Genomic DNA, 21547 nt, shown 5'->3' on the forward strand with positions numbered 1-21547 from the left:
TTTTACTTGGTTTCTGCGTGTTTTAAATATTTTCTATTTATTAAATCAACACTAAGGCACAGTGATGTAGTGGTTAGCACTGTTGCCTCACAGCAAGAAGAAACTGGTTTCAAATCCCCTGGCCCACCGGGGATGAAGAAATGCAAAAGTTACTGCAGTGAATTATGCTGAACAGACATAGCATCCCTATCTTATTTCAAGGGGACACCTCTCTACGTGAGTTTTCATATGGCGCAACAAATGAGCACTAAGTGTGAACATTTTGCCGCACGTTTTACAACAATATGGCTTCTCCCCCGTGTGAAATCTTATGTGTTCCGATAAACGAGTGCAATGTCGGAATGCTTTCCCACAGGTTTTACAATGATATGGTTTCTCACCTGTGTGAATTCTCAGGTGCCTCAATAAGCAACTATGACGTCCAAACATTTTCCCGCATATTTTACAAAGATATGGTTTCTCACCTGTGTGAGTTATTGTGTGCTTTGCTAAAGAACTAGTACAGCGGAACCTTTTCCCACGTTTTGCAAGGAAATGGTTTCTCACCTGTGTGAGTTCTTGTGTGCTTTGTTAAATAACCACTATTTGCAAACATTTTTCCACACATTTTACAAGAAAATGGCTTCTCACCTGTGTGAATTCTATAATGTCTTTTCCTTTGATAATTATACTTAAAGGCTTTTCCACAAACATCACATTTCAAAACCTTTTTACTTTTGTCAGAGTTACACTGACCCTCTGACATAAGGGGGTCTTCTACATTGTTGTGACTTTTGTTTCTATTTCTAGTTGATCTTGAAACTACTTTTTTGCTTCCTTCCTGGTCTTGGTTCTCAGCTACAAGAGACTTGTGAGAGAGGAGGTGCTCCCTGTCTCGTTCTGGTTCATTGTGGTCTCTCTCGTCATAAGCAGCAGTCACTATAAAGGTATCAGTCTCCTCCTTCAATATAAGCTGCTCTCCCTCCTGACTGCTGCAGAGTTCCTCCTGTTCTTCTTTCATTTGTGGAGGTTCTGGTTTGTCCTTGTACAGACTGGAGATGTCCTGGTTACAGAGCTGCTGTTCAATGAGAACCTCCTCCTTCTTACAGACATGTTGATGTGGGAGGTCTGGAGGGACAAAACACACACACAAAAAAAACCAAAAAAAATCATGTGACAACAGAAAAACACATCTGAGCAAATAGTGTCAAAATGAGGCTTTAGAGTGTGAGATTGTTTCTCAGAAATAGAAAGTTTCTGCATCTTGTCAGTGCTGATGATCACAGATGCCAGTTGGCATTTGCAGGTTGTTGCCAGAATTCGCACAGTTAACAGGTGAAAAAGTCTCATCAAAATTCAGCTACAAAGAGAAAGGCCATGAATGAAGGCTGCAACAAAGAATATACACCTTACTCCAGGATTAAACTCAGAGGAAGTAAAGCAGTAACTCTAGAGGAGGTTAAACTACAAGCTGCAGTTGTAAAGCTGTAGGTTATATATTAAGGATGTTTGTCACACAGAATTACACAGAACTACACAGAATATATTTTTTCACCTAATAAATAAAAGTGAAAACTTTTTTCAAAGCCTAAAATCTGAAACTACATGAATAAAACATCAGTATATTTGGGTAAAGCAAGCACCAAACAGAAAGTTGACCCTGAAAGGTTTAGGTTGAGGAAACCAACATAAGCTAAAGTTAGTTTCTCCATCCATTCTCTTCTGCTTACCCAATTCCGCTTACCTAACCCTAACCCAATTGTGGGTTGTGAGGTGGCTGGAGCCTATCCTAGCTGCCAAAGGGCGAGAAGCAGGGTACATCCTGGACAGGTAACAAGTCTGTCGCAAGGCTAACAGAGAGACAGACAACCATTCACACTCACATTCACACCTATGGGCAATTTAGAACCACCAGTTAGCCTAACCCCACTAACTGCATGTTTGTGGACTGTGGAAGGAAGCCAGAGAACCCTGAGAGAACCCACGCTGGCACAGAGAGAACATGCAAACTCCACACAGAAAGGCCCTGGCCAGATGGTGGAGACAAATCCAGGACTATTTTGGTGTGAGGCCACAACACTAACCTGGCAGCTGAACCATGGCAGTATATCAGCTACTTACACTGGGAGGAAACTGTTGTGAAAGTTAATTATTTTCCTTAGAGACTTCAGTGGAGACTGCTTACTACTTAGTTGTATTTGAAATAAAAATCTAAGTATTCAGCAGATTTCCTGTCATTTCTAATGTCAGCTGAAGTCAGCAGTTTGGAGACAGAGTTAGAGAGGACATGTTTGGACATGTGTAGAGGAGAGACAGTGGATATATTCAATAAAGGATTGTTGATTCATGTGTTAGTTCATTCAGACCATCAGAGTGAGACTCGCCTGTGTGGACCTTTATTTCAGCTTCCCAGGTGACATCCAGCAGTTTGCGCTGATAGTCAATCTCTTCCTCATCCTGAACAGATTTATTAATAACATCTAATGTTTCTTTTGATTTGGTACCACTCTCCTCCTTCAGTACAAGCTGCTCTCCCTCCTCAATGGTGCAAAGTTCCTCCCGTTCCTCTTTTATCTGTGGAGGTTCTGGTTCCTCCTGGTCCAGACTGGAGCTCCCCTCCTGGTTACAGAGCTGCTGCTCAGTGAGAACCTCCTTCTCCTGACAGATATAATGCTGTGGGAGTTCTGAAGGAACAAAGAAACAAGAAAAAAGTAATGATAAACTCTGGACTCATTTTTTAATATAAGCTTTGCTTTACAGAATCGCAGGCAGCTGTGAGTAAAGCCGGCTCAATAAACTCAATGGCTGATTCATTTTTGTAATACTATATTTATAACTGTTGAATGATTGCGGCTGAGCCAAGTCATTAGTCCAAGTTTGTCTTGGCTGCTCTAGATCATAAATGAACTAGAGCTGCAGCTATTGATTATTTTAGTAATCAAGTTATTATTGTTGAGTTTCTCTGGAGCTTGAAAAAGGCAACTGGACTTCTTTTTGTTTCTTGAAGACGTTTCACCTCTCATCCGAAAGGCTTCTTCAGTTCTCAACCAAATGGTGGAGAGACCCAGGTATTTAAACCCCTGTGGGCGTAGTCCCCTGGAGGTGGTTATGACCCTCTATTGATCATGTGCTTGAACACATGTGCCCAGGTGTGAAGGGGGCGTGGGTCATATTTAATCAGTGGTTTCAGTTGAAACCAACTTAGGACTCCGCTCCATTGTTTCCTGTGGCCTATTGAGGTCACTGGAAACAATGGAGCGGAGTCCTAAATTGGTTTCAACTGAAACCACTGATTAAATATGACCCACGCCCCCTTCACACCTGGGCACATGTGTTCAAGCACATGATCAATAGAGGGTCATAACCACCTCCAGGGGACTACGCCCACAGGGGTTTAAATACCTGGGTCTCTCCACCATTTGGTTGAGAACTGAAGAAGCCTTTCGGATGAGAGGTGAAACGTCTTCAAGAAACAAAAAGAAGTCCAGTTGCCTTTTTCAAGCTCCAGAGACTACTATGACCTGGATAACTGAGAATCTACACAGACATATTGTTGAGTTTATTATTCCATTAATTAATCAAGTAATCAGATGAATACTTTTGTCATATTAATGGGCAATAACAGTCAAAAGAGAAAAATACAGGTCTTTTAAAATGAACTGCTCATTCGTTTCCATTTTAGAAACAGCATTTTTAATATTTCAGCTGCTTTGTTACATTTACGCGTTATATTAAAATCATACTTTTAAAGAAAACACAAAAATAAATATTCTCAAGTACAGTAATTTCATATACAATAAGGTATATGTGCAACCTAAACTAAGACATATAATAAAATAAGCTTTCTTACATCAGCATTCTGGCAATGCTGCAACTCCTGGGTGACAGAAATTTCGTGTGTGTTCATGTGTGTATGTGCTTTTGCGTGTGTGTGTGTCTGCATTAAGTGTGCTACTGAATGAGTATGTGTGGTTGTAAGCCTTTAAAGGAGCATGTGGGGCTGCAATGAAGCAAAGTGAGCACATCAGCATTCTCAGAGCTCAGGTTTGTCCTGCTGCAGAAAACAGACGTTCTTATGGTGCAGATGATAATAATTAATGTAAACAATGACTCAGTGACCCATCCAACAGCCACAGGTCAGTGATTCAGGGTTTTACTGGCCTACAAACACCTTTTATTTATATGTTTTATTTAAATATGAATACAATTTGATTTAATTACCATGTTATTTATAATTGACATTAATTTAAATCTGCAAAATACTGTTTCTAAAGCCTTGAAATAAATATAGTCTAATACACCCCATGCCCCCCTTCAGACTCCCCCATGCTTGCTGCAGGTCATAAACAGCAGGATGGCTGCCATCAGCCTTCTGCCTGATTTAAACATTGTGTTAGAATAAGTTAACAGTTCATCTGAATATTTTATTATAACTTCTGTATATTTACTGCAGATTTCTCTCTGTGTAAAACAAACATTTGTTAATTCATTACGACATCATCATCACTGCTGCAGTTGTGTCATCAGTCCTTTTGTTGAAAAACTAGGGCTGCATATGCTCAGTGTTCTAATACTTTTTTTGTTTCAAATAATTTTTATTGAGAAGAGATGTGTTTTCATACATTTCAGCAAAAAAAATGCATCTTTTCTCTTCTCTCTCTCTCTCTTTCCAAACAGCAGAAACAGTGAGGAAGTCTTGTCATTGTTAAAGAAATGGAAAAAAGTAGTTCTCACTTCCCACAACAGAGACCTATACTGAAAGATACTGTGTCACATAATGTTGTAATGCTTTTTATCCACGTGTGCTCCTAAATACAATTCTGTTGCACTGCAGGTCTATTTTAGACACAAATGTCAGTAAAGCACTCGTGCTTACATGGAGACACCCGAACGCTACAGTTTAATGACTTACCTTTAATAACGAGTTATTTAATAACGAGTTATTGGAGTTACTCAGTGAATCGTTGCGGCCCTAAAATGAAAATTCCCTGAGCAGTAAAAGCAGCTTCTAAACTATCCAGCAACTGAAATTGGTCCATTCAAAAGAGAGCTGCTGATAACCAAAGTGCTTCTGTAGGTGTTCTTGTGGTCAGCAGGCAGGTAACGTTCATAAATGTCTCAGTCAGCAGTGAATAAAGAACAGCTCCGACAGAGCATGCTCTAAGCAGACAATCCGAGGTGGAGTAAATCCAGGTAATAACTGCATTCAATATTTCATATTAAACTCAACACAACAATCTGCTGTCACACTTCCTGAGAAGAGCAGACGAGTTTACCTGGTGAAGCTACAATGCCAAGAAGGATACAGGTGACTGCGCTGATGTCTGTGAATAATTTTAACATTAAACTGCAGTAAATGTTCATGCAGCTGTTATTATTCTTCACACACGCTAATGTGATGTGAGGGTATCAGCCGTACAGCTACAGCACACACTTCATATTCTCTGCTCTCAGGGTGGATGTTAGGGCACTTGTGCTACGCTGAGTCAGAGTGGAAAATGTGTTTACTTTTGCCACCAGTGATCAGAGGAATATACAGAGATATCAATCTTCACTTCACCTGTTACCATCTGGAAGATCATCTTTTAGCACATTAATATAATTTTAACTTAAACTCATACTTAAACTCTTGAAGTAGTTAAAGTAGACCCCAGCTTGCTCTCCTCGTAAACTGCTAACATCGTTATAAATATAGTAAATTGCAATCAAACACGCATCATCTTCTGTTCCTGAGAGATCCGCAGAGTCCCATTCAGACTGACTCACCTGTCCTGTGCAGCTTTATCTCAGGTTTCCAGGTGATATCCAGCAGTCTGCGCTGAAGGTCGATCTCTTCCTCGTACTGGACGATGGTTTTTTCAAACTCTGAATATTTCTTCAGCAGCAGCAGTTAGCCGCTCGTTGATAAACTCTCTCAGACACTGAACTGAAGGCATTGTTACTCAAACAGCTCAGAGATTCAGCTCAGACACCACAACACAACCACTTCCTGCTCAGTCCGCTCACGTTTAAAGCTAACGGTACTTTTCTATCCATTTCCACCTGGTGTCACGCGATGTAGCTCCTAAGAGAACAACAGTTCCGTTTTCGTTCCGTTTTATCGCTGTCCCGAAGATGCATGTCCCGTCATGCATCTTGTCATCGATCTTGCATCTGTCATCTCACCATCTCTGTAGCATTTCAACCCGGGGATTTTCACAGTATTTTGTTTTCAGGTGCCTCCCACATTTAAAACTCATTTACTGAAGATGCTGGAATGCTCCAGTCTTTAAGAATTTAGACTCCAATCATCTATAATCTATTCAGAAGACCTCTGTGTGTGAGGAACAGGGCAGCACTCTGTCACTCACACTTAGACCCTGGTTTTACTCACGAGAGAAAAGCACAGTTTTGCTGGAACCAGTGCTGCCACTGCTTGTTCCTGCAACTGAAGCAGGTTAGTTGCTTGTAAAGGCAGCAACATGAGCAGTCTGTGGAAACACTGAGCACAGTCCATCACATGTGGATGGAGAAATGCAGAGTCTTTGATGACCTAGCTCATAGTTCATCTGTCATTGCCCGAGGTATACTATCCAAAAAGCCTGTGGCTTATTCAAATTAATTCTATTCAGTATTATCTATGTACATTTTTCATGATTAGAACTTAATTTAAAAGTTTGGGCTAAAGTGGTCCAGAACTATGTGGACCAGCATTCCAGCATCTTCAATAAATGAGTTTAAAATCTGGGAGGCACCTGAAAACAAAATACTGTGAAAAACACCAGCTGATGTTTTTCAGCTGCTGCCACAGAGATGGTTTAGTCACTATAAGGTCCCAGTCAAGTGTTTATCCATGCAGATGTCAATAAAGTTGCTGTCACATTATTTCAGAGTGCTAGCTTGGGTGAGCATAAATGAAGCAACTTTTTGTGACAGCTAATTTCAAATCCAGCTCCATGAATATCAGCAAACACATAAACTGATGCAGGTTGGCACATCAGCTGCCTAATCGGCAGCTCTCTTCTGAATCATTGCTTTTGCTAATTTGGTAGGTTATGTTTTATTTGCCAGGGAATGAATAGAGCCCAGGGTTTGCTAAATTTAAGGGCTGGAATAACCTGCAAGAACCATTGATGGTTTCCTCAAGGTTTCCTTTTCAGTTTCAAAAGTTCAAATAGTAAAAATGATTTTATCTTAATCTATCTAACCTACTCTATACTAATGCTGGTTTCTAATACTTATCTTGAGGTGAACTGAGAGGAGAGAGTACATCAGCAACTCAACAAAAAGTCCTTCAACAACTTTGAAACTTTAATCCAACACGTTAAAAATGAGTAGAGAAAAACCCAATTAGACCGCAATTAGCAAGTCCACAGATGCTGGTTGGTGGTTAATCCTCTGGCACTTTAAAATTCAGAGCACAGACCCAGCAGTTCCATGGCTCATCGTAGCTCTCAAGATTCCTTATTTACTGGAAGATGAAGCACAAAGTGCACTGAGAGGTTTGTGAGTCTGTGCTGAAAGCTGTCAAATGTAGTGAGGTGTGGTTTTGGTGTTTAACATACAGTGATATGAGAGGAGGAACAGGCTGAAGGAGGAGCAACACTGTCACAGAGCAGAAAAGGACTCCCACTGTCAGATCCATTCAATATCTATAGCATACAGAACAGATAGTGTGTGGAAGATGCTGTCACTGCATTACTGGCTCATGCTTCCTTTGTTTCTGATCACACTAACAGGTAGGTTAAAGCAGGAAGAAGAAATGTCTTTAAAGGATCTGTTTGCTAGAAATCACTGGAACAGGCGCTCACAGTTTAACATCGTCTTTATCAACATTTCTCTCTTTAGGTGTCAGCTGTGATCAACTCACTGCAGTCAAGGAGGAAGAGTCCAGTTTAGAAGGCACCACTGTGACTCTGTCCTACACTTACTCCAAATTTTCGCCTGGTGATGATTTCTTCTGGTATAGTCAATATCCAGGAAAACCACCAGAGTCCCTTTTGTACATATCAGGGATGAATATTTCAAAACCATCAGTTTCTCTGAAATCAGCTGCAAGGTTCTCCACAAAACTGTTTGGAGAAAACCGTCTGGATCTTCAGATCTCCTCTGCTGCAGTGACAGACTCTGCTGTGTACTACTGTGCTGTGAGGCCCACAGTGACAGGAAACAGCAAAACTCTGTACAAAAACCTTTGGAGCAAAGACAACAGAATACTCCACAACATCCACTAGAGGGAGACACACACTGTAGTTTGTTAGGTTCTTTGTAGTTATGATTAAACAGAAAAAGAATTCATTAACAGAATGTTTGCAGTTTAAAAAACAAAGCTAATCAGACTTTGTTGGATGTTAACTTCTTGGATGAGCTATTGTTCATACAAATAACTCGCCAACCAGTGCCCTTTCTTATCTTCTAGATTTCTTTATCCAAAGCTGGAAGAACAGCTGTCATTTCTCTGTCACCTCTCTGCAGCTTATCTCTTCCTGTCATCTTCTCAAAATCCAGCCCATTGGACCAGTGGTTAGTGCTGTTGTCTCCCAGCACAAAGGTTCTGTGTTCAAATCCGCAGTCTGTCTGGGTCCTTTTTTTTTTGTGAAGTTCACAAGTTCTCACCTGTGTGGGTTCTCTTTGGGTACTCTGGCTTCCTCCCACAGTTCAAAGACATGCAATCAGTAGGGTCAAGTTAAAGTGATGATTCTAAAATCTTGACTTGGTGAAGCCTCCGTACTTTTGTTCATGAAGTCTTCTGCGAGCAGTAGATTGTGATGCCTTCACTCCTGCCCTCTGGAGATTGTTGCTGATGTCACTAACAGTTGTTTTAGGGTCTCTCCTTGCAGCACTTACAATGTTTGTCATCAGCTGCTTGGTCTACCTGTTCCCTGTTACTTAGTAAACCAGTGATGACTTTCTTCTTCAGGATGTTTCAAATTGTTGTACTGGCTATGTTCAGTGTTTGTACTATGGTGCTGATTTATTTTCCATCATTTCACATCTTCATTTTTTTTTCAGCCATACACAGCTCTCTGGTTTTCACGTTGGTTATTCTTCTATTTATAAATGGACAGTCTACACAGGCAAAACTGAGCGTAGACATTCAGCACTATTATTTAACTAACTAATGTAACAGAATGTGCCTGGGCAACAAAACACCTGTCAGTGTTTTATTGTTATTATTATTATTGTAGGGTCTTTACCCACAATACAAAGTCCCTTGAGGTGACTATTTGTTGTGATTTGGTGCTATATAAATAATTGAATTGAAATTCAGTCACATGTCCCAGTATTGTTGCTCACAAGAAAAATGGGTAGGTTCAGACAAAAGGTGCCATTTTCTGAAGTGTGTATCAGCTCCAGATGTAAATACCTGGAAATGAAGGCTGAGATGTTGATCTTTTGGCTCATCTTTTAATGTCAAACCCAAATATTTTCAGTCTGCAGCAAAATTACATGGCTGGCCTGGCGGTTCCAATACTTTTGGAGGGGAGTGTATAATTAACTAACGCGCAGCTTAAAGCAGATAACCCATAAGCTGCAGAGGAAATGGTGTCGCTCTAATTTAGAAGATCTTCATTTAGCCTGTGACGACCCACTCTGCCCTGCCTTTATTTTGGCCTGTTTGTGTGGCAGGTCTCTGGTAATCAGTGGAGGGCTGGAGTGGCTCGTTTGCTGATTAGTGACACTGGCAACACCTGGACCCACTGTGTGTCAGTGCTCTATAAGTTCCCACAGGTTAGTTGTTTGTGGGCTCTCCTCCTTGGGACACTACTTTAGTGTTTGGTTTGGGTTTTTGTACTTGACAACATCCCATACACTATTTTTTCACTCATGCACTCACTGACACTATTGATTGTACTGACTACACATATCATGTTTAATTTGAGTTCTGCTTCTGTTCATTTAATTTGGAATAAAACACATTTTAATCGGCCTTGCTGTGCATCTCCCCCTTTTCTTTGTCATGGCCGTGCGGCCCGGTTCGTGACAGACTTCAGGGTGGTGATTGCTCTGGTGAAGAAACTGTTAAGTCTGTTTGTTCTGGCGTTGATGCACCTGTAGCTCCTGCCAGAGGACAGCAGGTCAAACAGTTCAAAGCCAGAGTGTGAGCTGTCCTTGATGTTTTTGGTTCTGCTGATGCAGCGGAAGGTGTAGATGTCCATCAGGGAGGGGAGAGGGCAGCCAATGATTCTTCTGCTGTCTTGACTACCCTCTGAAGCCTCACCCTGTCTGCCTCAGTGCAGCTGCCGTACCATACTGTGTGTCGTCTCTTCGGGCTGCGCCTGGTCAGGCACAGTTTGTTTTTCTGCAGATTCATTCAGGTGAATGTTCCGCAGGTTCCTCCTTCAGTCTGACCTTCTTGGATGATGATGATGATGATGATGACTGCAGCATCACTGTCATTTCTAAAGCTTCATTAGCCTGAATGGAAACAGAGCACAGCAAGAGGAGGAGCTACACAAGTGAATATGAAAGGCTTCATTTAGGAGCTGAAGAGCTGCTGTGTTCTCTCTGCTGTTCATTTAGTCCAAGAGAAAATCATGTTACTGCTTTTCATTTGGATGATGATAGTCTCCTTTCAGACTGGTAAGTCATCAAGAGATGGAGTGAGATGTTAATGGAGATGATAGACATGGAAATATCTGTTTGAATTTATTCACTTTTTATAAGCTGAACTAAGTTTAAAGATAGGTTTCACCATAATGTTTGGATTTTAATTCTCTTTGTTGTTTTCAGGATCCTCTGAGGATTTACTGACACTCTCTAAAGATGTAGTGATGAGTTTGGAAGGAGACGCTGTGACTCTGTCCTGCAAATATTCAGATGCTGGCAGTTATCTCTTCTGGTACAAACAAAAGTCCAGTTCACCTCCACAGCTTCTCATCTCTGAATATTCAGAGAAAACAGAGAGACTGATGCTTAGACACGAGAAACAAGAAAAGGAGTTTCATCTGGAGATCTCCTCTGCTGCAGTGACAGACTCTGCTGTGTACTACTGTGCTGTGAGGGCCACAGTGACAGGAAACAGCAAAACTCTGTACAAAAACCTTTGGAGCAAAGACAACAGAATACTCCACAACATCCACTAGAGGGAGCCACACACTGGTGACCTGTTAGTTTACCTCTAACTTGGCATTCTCTCTTGTGATGATTAAACTAGTCTTAGTTATAATTAGTTGCTTTATATTATATTTTTCTGTTTTTTGTATTTCTTGTATGACATTCAACCTTGTGTTATAACATATAGATACAGATATTACATTGGTGTTTTTTGTATCTTCTCAAAAACTATTTAACACCACATGGCAGTAGAAACCACTCATGAATGTTTTTTTGTTTTTATGGTCTGTGTAGGTTCTTGGTTGTATCACTTTGGGTGTCTCCTCTATGATTAAATGTAGTTGCACCCATCTGTTCACCTCACCTTGTGTTGACGGGCACAACTGTAGATGAACTTGGCGGTGAAATTTTCTGCTGACTGCAGTTTTGTGTTGCAGTTCATGGTTTTATGCAGTTTGCAAATTTAATGACGTGTGCCTGCACTGAAGTGTCATTGGCTGTGTACTGACAACATAAAGCAGAGCTAACATCAGTGCATCTAATTCCTCTGTGTGTGTATCATCCATGTAGTGTTTCTCTTTTCTTTTTTCTTAATTTGTCTTATACTTAAAATTACTAAACTTGGCATGGGCAAGCCATTGTTTTCATCAGATTATCAGCAACAATAACAGGAAATCCATCATCTGGCTCTTTCATTTTTATTATCATTTACAATAAAGTTTAATTTCCTGTTGGCACTTTTCAAAAGAGAACTGAAATAATGGCAAAAAAATGAGATATTCTCAAACATTAAAATGCAGAATATGTATCAAAATATGTTACCTCAGTAACATCATGAAGCAAATATAAACAGTCCGTTTCTCCAATGCTATAACTGTGGCAGCTATTTTTTGGTGAGTAGCAGTTTTCCTGATATAAGTCTTCAATCACAATGAGTAAATCCCCACTATTATTTGGACACTGAAGTATGTAGAGATGAAGATCAGACTTTTGGTTCTGGAAGGAAACCTTCATCATATTCTTTCTGAAGGTTCTGATCAGCATGATTGAGCCTCAGGTTTGAGAAGTAAAGGCTCTGCCCTAAAACTGCTGCATTATATTTTTATCTGTGATAATTCAAGCTGAGGTATTCTGAGACTCTACAATAGGTCATCCATATGTTTGCAGTTGAATTGTGGTTTACAAAAGTGGAACGTTTGCAAGCAGCATGTTCATTGATATTAATTACAGGGCACTGTATGCATGACATCATGACTGGGGCCAAAGCCACGCTAAAAATTTGATCCTAAAATCCCCATGGAGTTATGGATGACAGCTGTGACTCCAGGAAATATACATGACCATGGATCTGCAGACAGTTTGTGCAAAACAGAATGACAACCTGAATATCCTCATCCACCAACAGAGAAAAGGAGGAAGTACCGTTAGCTTCCATGTGTGCGGACTGAGCAGGAAGTGGGTCATGTTGTTGTTGTTTCTTGTAGTTACGCCTGTATTGACTGAAGGCTTTGATTTCAGTTGAGTTTTATTCCCAAATTAAATGACATACAAATAACAAGTACAATAATATAAAAATATATACTTGTGAAATGGGACTCCCCAAAAGCTAACCCCAGCTTATGAGTGGGGGCCAAACATTAACTCATACAATCAAATAGATGAATCATTCCAATTAAACAATTTTAAATAACCTTACACCCAAAAGGGCTAATTTTACCATAAAAAAAAAAAAACAGTTTCTAAAACTAATCCAGTACTTCTAGACCGTGGTGAAAAATAATCATAATATATCTAATAAATGCAGTTTTAAAAGTCCCATGCATGCTATTCTCAATGTTACAGGCTAAAGACTGTCTATTGTGTGGAAAAGAAGTCTTAAAAGTTAGAAATGTCTCTCAGCCCCTCTTCCAACTCTACTACCATTTTTACTATTTACGTTACATTTTCAGTTAATAAATAACTGATACCGGGATTAAAAACCATTTTGTAGTCACGGCACGTCAGCTCGCTTCGACATGTCAAACATTGCAGGAACATTTCAAACTCCACTCGCTTAACTGCGTTCCAATCCAGCTCTTACAATATGACCATAAAGATGAGGTCCTGCTGCTGTGATGAATGGGTAAAGTCTGTACAGATATCCATCAAACCAAAAGATACTAACAACTTAATGAATGATGAGTTATTAAGTCCATAGGCTGTATTTTTGTTTTGTGTGTGTGTGTGTGTGTGTGTGTGTGTGTGTGTGTGTGTGTGTGTGTGTGTGTGTGTGTGTGTGCCTGATTCACACTCCAGTCCAGCAGGTGGCGGTAATGCAGTTCTATGTTGGTTTGCCAGCCACCAATAAACCCACAAAAAGACAAGGGAGCATTATAATGCTGCTAATGCTAGTGAGGCGCGCCCCTTACACGGAGACAACTGAGTGCTGCAGAGTTTAAACGAAGCATCGAAACAGTAAATTTGTGTCGATAATTTTTTAGAAGCGAATTAATCGAGTTAATCGATGAATCGTTGCAGCCCTAATATATATATATATATATATATATATATATATATATATATATATATATATATATATATATATATATATATATATATATATATATATATATATATATATATATATTTATCACTGTTCAGTCTGACAGCTGGAGAAGAGATTAGACTGATCTCACACAGTGTTACATGTAACAAACTGGAATACATGACATATTAACTGCAGTTAGTACACTGAGTACACTCGTTGTATATACCCAAGTATAAAAGATTTATAACATGCACATTCCAGTTTACACTTCATCTTTTAGCAGGGTACAGATAAACAGATTGCAAAAACGGAACTTGTTCAAAAAGCAGAAAATCTATATTGCAATAAAACATTCTGTAAATAAAATAATTTGTGGAAACGTGGCACCTCTGGATGTTTTTTAACCTGAAACTCTGTAAATACTCTCCTCCTGAACTGGTTGTGTTCAGCATAAGTTACCATGGTGATTTAACAGAAAGCTGGGCACAGTTCACTAAGCCATAAACTTCACTTCATGACTACACCTCTGTGTGTGAGTATTCATGTGCTGCAATAACTGAGTCTGTGACTGTAAAATATTCCCACACGTTTTACACTGATGTGGTTTCTCACCTGTATGAATTCTTACATGTACCTTTAAACTGCTATTTCGTCTGAACCTTTTCCCACAAGTTTTACAAGGATACGGCTTCTCACCCGTGTGAATTCGCATGTGCATTGTACTGTTATCACTACGTGTTGGATACACTGTGTATGTTAACGCAGATCAACAGCAAGCCAAACTCGATATTCATGAGCCAGGAACCGAGCGTCTTGCTCCTTTATTACGGTCTTCTTGACAGCTTACAATTCTTTACAATTGTGGCTTGAAAGCTCAATGAACAAGGTCGAGTGAAACTAGAAAATAAACAGAAAATGAAATATGCATCAGCTCTTGCTATGTGAAATAAATGCACCAAATTAAATTGCTAGTGCCAGAAAGCATGCATAAGAATTACCTTTGGCTGTTACTAAAGATCAACAGCATTTTAGCAATCTTTTCATATGCTAATTAACGGTACTTCCTCCGTTTACTCCCGCCTCAGGTGCTGCAGTGTAGTTCCGGTGCATGACAACAGTCAGGCTTTCGTTCTGCTTTGCACAAACTACAGTAACTGTGGATCCATGGTCCTGTATATTTCCTGGAGTCACAGATGTCATCCATAAGTCCAGGGGAGTTTTAGGATCAAACTTTTAAGGTGGCTATGGCCCCAGTCATGATGTCATGCATACAGTGCCCTGTAATTAATATCAATGAATATGCTGCTTGCAAACGTTCCACTTTTGTAAACATCAATTCAACTGCAAACACATGGACAGTGGCGGTTCCTGATATGGGCGACACGGGTAGCCGCCCAGAGCTTTTCATCTAGGGCGGCATGACCCCCCCCCCCAACGCATTGCGATCGCTGCAGCAGCGCCTACCGTATTACTCCACTCGTGGAGTAATGGGCGCCCTCTGCCTGCTGTGTGGTGCATGTAGCTTTCTGCCATGGTTTGACAGACAGGTTGTAACCTGTCAAATAAAATTAGATGCACAAATAAAATTAGATGCACACAACTGATAGAACACAAAGCACATTTCATTTATAATACTGTAAATATGGTCATTAACTTATTTGTGTGAACCTGAATCCTGATGAAAAAAAATAACGCAAATATAAATCTAGACGGTTCAGACAAATGTTGGTGGATGGTGCAGTGTTGACAGATTGGGCAGCTTGTGAACACATTACGCTGGAAAATTATATAGATATATCTATATAATTATATAGATATATAATTTTCCAATAAAAACCTCCTAAAAACCTACCAAATATTTAAATTTTAACAACTCACCCAAAGCTGTGTATATTTAAATATATATCACACCTGGTGCTATTAAGAAAAGAGTAATGAGTAGTAGTAGTGTTATATAATGTTTTAATTGTATTGCAGAAAAAAGTACCAAATCCAAATTTATCAAGACAGCTGAAGATAAAATTGTGATTAATGGAGTCAAACGCTTTGTAAAAGTCTAAGAAGAGTATGCCACTGTTATCAGTAATTAATTCTGAATAGTCTAGAATATCAAGGACAAGCCGTATATTATTGGAAATGTGTCTATTTTGCATGAATCCAGATTGTGTTTCTCCAATAACTGTATTTAATACAGATTTAAGTCTTTTCGCAAATACTGATGCCAGAATTTTATAATCATTATTTAAGAGACATATAGGACGCCAGTTATCAATGAGTAATTTGTCTTTTTTGGGCTTAGGTATGAGGGTAATAATCCCTTGATTTAAAGTAGGGGGGAGAGTGCCTTTTTCAACGCTCTCTGAGAAAACTTTGGCGAGAAAAGGAGCAAGCTGATCACCAAATTGCTTGTAGAATTCCCCTGTTAATCCATCTGACCCAGGGGATTTGTTATTTTTTTAAATGATTTATAGAAAAAAGTATTTCATTAATTGTTAGATTAGAATCGCAACTCTCACGTTCAGAGTCAAGTATACGTTGTGTATTAACAGAGTTCAAGAAATGTTCGGGGTTTCGTTTGGGTGATTGAGAGCATAAAGCCTACTGTAAAAAGAGCAAACATAGTTAGCAATAATTTTTGGGTCAGAGAATAATTGCCCTTCTATGTTTAACTCTTGAAGTGTATTGGATTTGGCACGATGCTTTTCCAATTGAAGAAAATAAGAGGAGTTTCTCTCACCCTCTTCTAACCATTATAATTTCGATCTTATGAAAGCTCCTTGTGCCCGATCTTTGTAAATTTCATCCAGTTTATTTTGTAAAGTGGCTAAATTTATTTTTTCATAATTTGACAAGTCTGAGGGACTCTATTTGGAGAAGAGCATAATTTCACTGATGATTTTGTTTTCTTCAGCTTTCTTGGACTTTTTTATATTGGAACCATACTGTCTTAAAAAATTTGCAATCTCAAATTTAAATAGTTCCCAGCTGGCCCCATATTTGTTTTCAGTGTTGGCTTTGTCAAAAAATGTATATTGCTTTATGATCAGTGAGCAGAGTAGGAAGAATATTGATGATGATGTTATTGGCTTTTAAACAATCAGATACTAACCAATAGTCAATGCGAGACTGTCTAGATCCATCGTTATTACTCCAGGTGAAAGTAGAGCCTGATGGAAATTTTTCTCTCCATACATCCTTTAAATTGTATCTCTGTATGAATGATTTAAGGAGAGTGTTTGAATCATGGGCTTGAGGTGGCCATTTGTCCAGTTGATTATCTAATATCATATTAAAATCCCCTCCAGTTATAATAATTGCATCAGGAAATTTGTTTTTCTATCAGAGAGAGAAGCTGTGAGTTTTCACGTTTTGAGTTATACCCATAAATATTTATGGTAATCAAGATTTTATTGCAATATGACAATATCATGAATACAAATACTTCTATAAGTATCACACTTATAGAAAAGGATGTCACCTTGAAATTTGTTTTCTAGAGTAAGAGTGCCAGCTGAATGCTGGCTACCATGTGATGGATATATATTATTGCCCCATTGACTCTTCCAAAAATTTATGTCATCACTAGTAAAATGTGATTCTTGAAAGGAAAAAAAGATCTGTATTTAGTTGTTTGGAAAAAAGAAATAAAGCTTTCCGTTTTGTGGCATTTTTTAACCCCCTGGCATTCAATGAACCTATAGATAAAGACAGTTTTATGAAAGAAAGATGTAAGCTTTGTGCGTGTGTGTGCTGTGTTACTTTCAAACTATGCGCCTATTAACAAATAAGGTGGAAAAGAATATATAGTTATTTTGAATTAACGCTACATATAGAGAACACTTACTAACAGTGTTTTAAAAGTGCAAATAAATTGCAGCATATTTAGATTTAACTTGGAGCTGCCAAACAAGTATGAACATATATTTTAATGTTTCTGAACAAAATTACCTGAATAGAATGTGGGTTTAAAGTTTCTGCATATTCTTATGTCACTAGAAATTCTTATTTTGTGTCCTTCTGGATGTTGATAGCAGAGTTGTCTAATTAGCTTAAGATAAGCTAACTGCTCCAGCTGCATTCGTCTCTTTTGTCCATATCAGTCGGCAGAGATATGGCCTATTACGTAGGCTCGCACACCGACGTAATAGGCTAACTTCCCTTCTTTCCTCGCCGCCTCGATCACCGGCCAAAGTGCAGCTCTGGCTTTCCGATCTATTGGACACAGATCCTCTGTAAAGTGAAGATGGCGCTCCTTCAAGAAGGTGTTGTTTTTCGAGGCTTTCCACACAGCATCTCTGTAAGGTGGGGACGAGAACTGGAGGATGATTCCTCTTGGTCTGTTGTCATTCTCTCTCATTTTTCCTAAGCAGTGAACAGTATCAATCACATCAGGTAGCTTTTCTGGAAGAATGGCTTGACAGATCCTGATGGTTTCTTTCTTCACATCTTCTTTGGAGACAGTCTCTGGTACTCCATAAAGTTTCAGGTTCCAACATCTGGAGTACCGCTCCGCATCAATGATCCTTTTCTCTAACTCGAGGAGGGTAGCCCCATCTTTTTTTGCCTTATTTTCAATCATGTCGACCCTTTTCTTCACATCTTTAATTTCCTCAAAAGCAAAGTCAACAGATTTTTTGAACCCCTCGATTTTTAGCGCGTTGTCACTGACCATCAAAACGGGTGTTGATCAGCTTGGACAGAGTTTTAATTATGTCGGAATTGCTGCCGCTTTTCTCACCTTGTACAACGAGGGCTTTTTTGTTGGCTGGTTCTTTACAAGGGGTCCGTTCTGGCGAGATTGGCAGCTGTGTGCTATTTAGCAGGTCCACTGATGTGTTTAAGTGTACTGCTGGGAGCACAGGAAGCATCCATGAAATGCATGTGAAATTATTTTGTGATTTTTAATTTTTTTACATTTTTGATGAACTGTTATTGTTTTCCCACCTATCATCAGCATCTCCATTTTCTCCCCTCATGTCCACTGTTACCTGTTTCTTTTTGCTTGCTCTGTCTTCCTCTCTCAGTCTTTGTGCTGTCAGCCAAAAGGTAAAAGCAGTAGTGAAACTGAATTTACGACCTGCTGGCTGTAATGTCCATCTAACTCACCTGGATCTGGACATCAGTACATCAGCTCTTTGGCTACTAACTACTTCTCTAATGGCAGCAGACTGTGGCTCAGGAAGCCAGAATTAGCTCATAATGTTAGTTGATGTTAGTTAATGGTGACTGCACTTTTGTGTTGTCCTTGCAATTTTCTTCTTGGTTTTATGAAGTTTGTGTGCTTGTTAGTGCACTGAAGTGTGGTATTGGCCGTGCAGTGACTGAGTAAAGCAGAACTAACAACCACAGAAGTGCATCTAATTCCTTTGTGTGCATCATCAGTTTCTCCCATGCTTAGTGTGTGGCAGCTATATTTGGTCAGTAGCCGTGTCAAAGCAGTTTTTCCAGATACAAGTTTTTAGCCAGTATTAGTACAGTCCCACTATGAGTTGAACACATAAGTGTGGGAAGGTGGGAAAAAGTTGTGACCAGGTGTTTGGCACTGGAAGGAAACTTCTTGCAGTTCAGGCTGTATTGACTAAAACGTTATTTGATGCAGCTTTGATTTCATGCCATCCTGAAAGTTACAGGCTGTCTTTTTGGAAAGGAAACAGAGCACAGCAAGAGGAGGAGCTACAAGTGAATATGAAAGGCTTCATTTAGGAGCTGAAGAGCTGCTGTGTTCTCTCTGCTGTTCATTCAGTCCAAGAGAAAATCATGTTACTGCTTTTCATTTGGATGATGATAGTCTCCTTTCAGACTGGTAAGTCATCAAGAGATGGAGTGACATGAAAAAGGAGATGATAGACATGGAAATATTTGTTGTTTGAATTTATTCACTTTTTATAAACTGAACGAAGTTTAAAGATAGAGAATTAAAATCCATCATGGTGAAATATATCTTTGTTGTTTTCAGGATCCTCTGAGGATTTACTGACACCATCTAAAGATGTAGTGATGAGTTTGGAAGGAGACGCTGTGACTCTGTCCTGCAAATATTCAGGTTTAGTTCAGGCCCTTTTCTGGTACCAACAGAAGTCCAGTTCACCTCCACAACTTCTCATTGCAGACTATTCAGAGAAAACAGAAAGATTGACGTTTAGACACGAGAAACAAGAAAAGGAGTTTCATCTTCAGATCTCCTCTGCTGCAGTGACAGACTCTGCTGTGTACTACTGTGCTCTGAGGCCCACAGTGACAGGAAACAGCAAAACTCTGTACAAAAACCTTTGGAGCAAAGACAACAGAATACTCCACAACATCCACTAGAAGGAGCCACACACTGTTAAACCTCTCCGATTTGCTCAGCTACAGCCAGGATTATTTTCAGTCATGTGACGGCCTTAATGTAAAGCTTTATATTCATTTTTAAAACTCTTCTCTGCTGCAATTAGTTTTCATTTCACAGTCAGATAAATGGAACCCTGCTTCAGGACTAGAGTCTGTGGGCCTTTCCAATATTTGCGTGATACAGTACATCAGCAGGCTCTCAATGGTTAAGCAGTAGAAGGTCAGCAGCAGGTTTAAGTCCAAGTTGTTTTTTCTGAGGACCCTCAGGAAGCAGAGTCGCTGCTGATAACAGCTGTGATGCTCTAACACGTTGACCATTAATCAGAACTGGAACTGTACAAGCTGCTTTCTGAGTCTGGGGACTGTGCAATGGAGAGATGGTTTCATCTGGTTTGTAGGTGGACAAGAATACTGAGTGTGGTCTAAACATTACACAAATAACATGTTACATCTTGTTTGGAGAATCTAGATGTAAAATTCCTAGAAGGGTTTGACTTATTGACATTACTAGCTGTAAACTGTCTGCCACTGGAAAAAAACTCTGTTCTGAGGCTGACCAACACCCCACCCACCCCCAGAGGACTTACTTCTTTGGGCAATAGGTGCTATGCATGTTCCCTCTTCTAGCTGCAATGAAAACTTTTTTCTGCTGTTTGTGTATCGTGCTCACAAATACACATTTCAAGCTCCAGATGCACCATCTGCAGAAACTGCTCCAGTATCATCCATCCATCCATTCTCTTATCCGGGGCCGGGTCGCCGGGGCAGGAGCCTAAGCAGAGAAGTCCAGGCTTCCCTCTCCCCAGCCACCTCCTCCAGCTCATGTGGAGGGACCCCAAGACGTTCCCAGGCCAGCCGAGAGATATAATCTCCCCAGCGTGTCCTGGGTCTACCACGGGGCCTCCTTCTGGTAGGACATGGCGTATCATCATCTCTGATATTTCTTTCACTATTGATTTTTCTGGTTTTACCCATTTGGTGAACATATCTTTGAGCCGAACATACAGTTCTCTGGGGGTCTCTCCAGGAAAAATGTACAAGGCCCAGAACCATTGATAGGTTTCTGATGTAATTTCATATTTTGCAATATTGCTGCCTACATCTTTTCATACTCTTCTGAATCAGGATGTCCATTGACACATAGGAACTACGTGCCTTTCCTGTAAGCAGGGGGACAAGGCGAATAGCCCACTTTTTGCCACCGACAGACTTGAGCCATTCTTTCAAAAGTTGTCAAAAAATGTTCAGTGTCATCCTCCAGTTTGAGTTCTCTTTGAGGTGGGGGTTCCCTTTGAGATATGGCTTGGTTAACTATCTGACCTAACTCCTCCCCTGGTTCATTACCATTACTTATTCTGTGAATGTGCGTCCAGCTCAAATCGCTCACATCTGGAGTCTTCCCTCAGTTCATTCAGCTGTAGTTGTATCTGTTGAAACTGATGCTGCATACTCTTCCATCGCTGTTCTTGGCGAGAGGAATCTTTCTCCCTTTGTGCTTGAGACTGGATGAGTGACTTAACCAGATCTGCAAGTTCCTCCAACTTTTCCCCTGGGTCGCCGGCTGCCGTGGGTCCCTGGTCAGTGGATCTCCTTCCTCCATCATCTGGCTCTTCCTGCTGGTCATGCTTTTTCCTCTCTTTTTCTCTTGTCATCCTCAACTCCTCCCTAAGGTAC

At 40.0% G+C, this 21547-nt stretch overlaps 2 protein-coding genes across 2 annotated transcripts in view; both read right to left on the minus strand.

The window, feature by feature from the left end:
- Nucleotides 1-21547, minus strand: part of LOC115795213 (zinc finger protein 2 homolog) — a 500950-nt gene that overhangs the window by 192047 nt on the left and 287356 nt on the right. The window lies entirely within an intron of this gene.
- The window catches only part of LOC115795240 (zinc finger protein 570-like), a 62844-nt gene continuing 41649 nt past the window's right edge, over nt 353-21547 (minus strand). The window contains exons 2-3 of the mRNA XM_030751070.1: nt 2364-2663; nt 353-1107 (exon numbers count right to left, since the gene is read on the minus strand). Coding sequence (XP_030606930.1) covers nt 497-1107; nt 2364-2663 — 911 coding nt within the window. The 3' untranslated portion in view covers nt 353-496. The remainder of the gene's footprint in view (nt 1108-2363; nt 2664-21547) is intronic.

This window comes from Archocentrus centrarchus, chromosome 17, assembly GCF_007364275.1.
Source record: "Archocentrus centrarchus isolate MPI-CPG fArcCen1 chromosome 17, fArcCen1, whole genome shotgun sequence".
NCBI classification, from domain to species: Eukaryota; Metazoa; Chordata; class Actinopteri; order Cichliformes; family Cichlidae; genus Archocentrus; species Archocentrus centrarchus.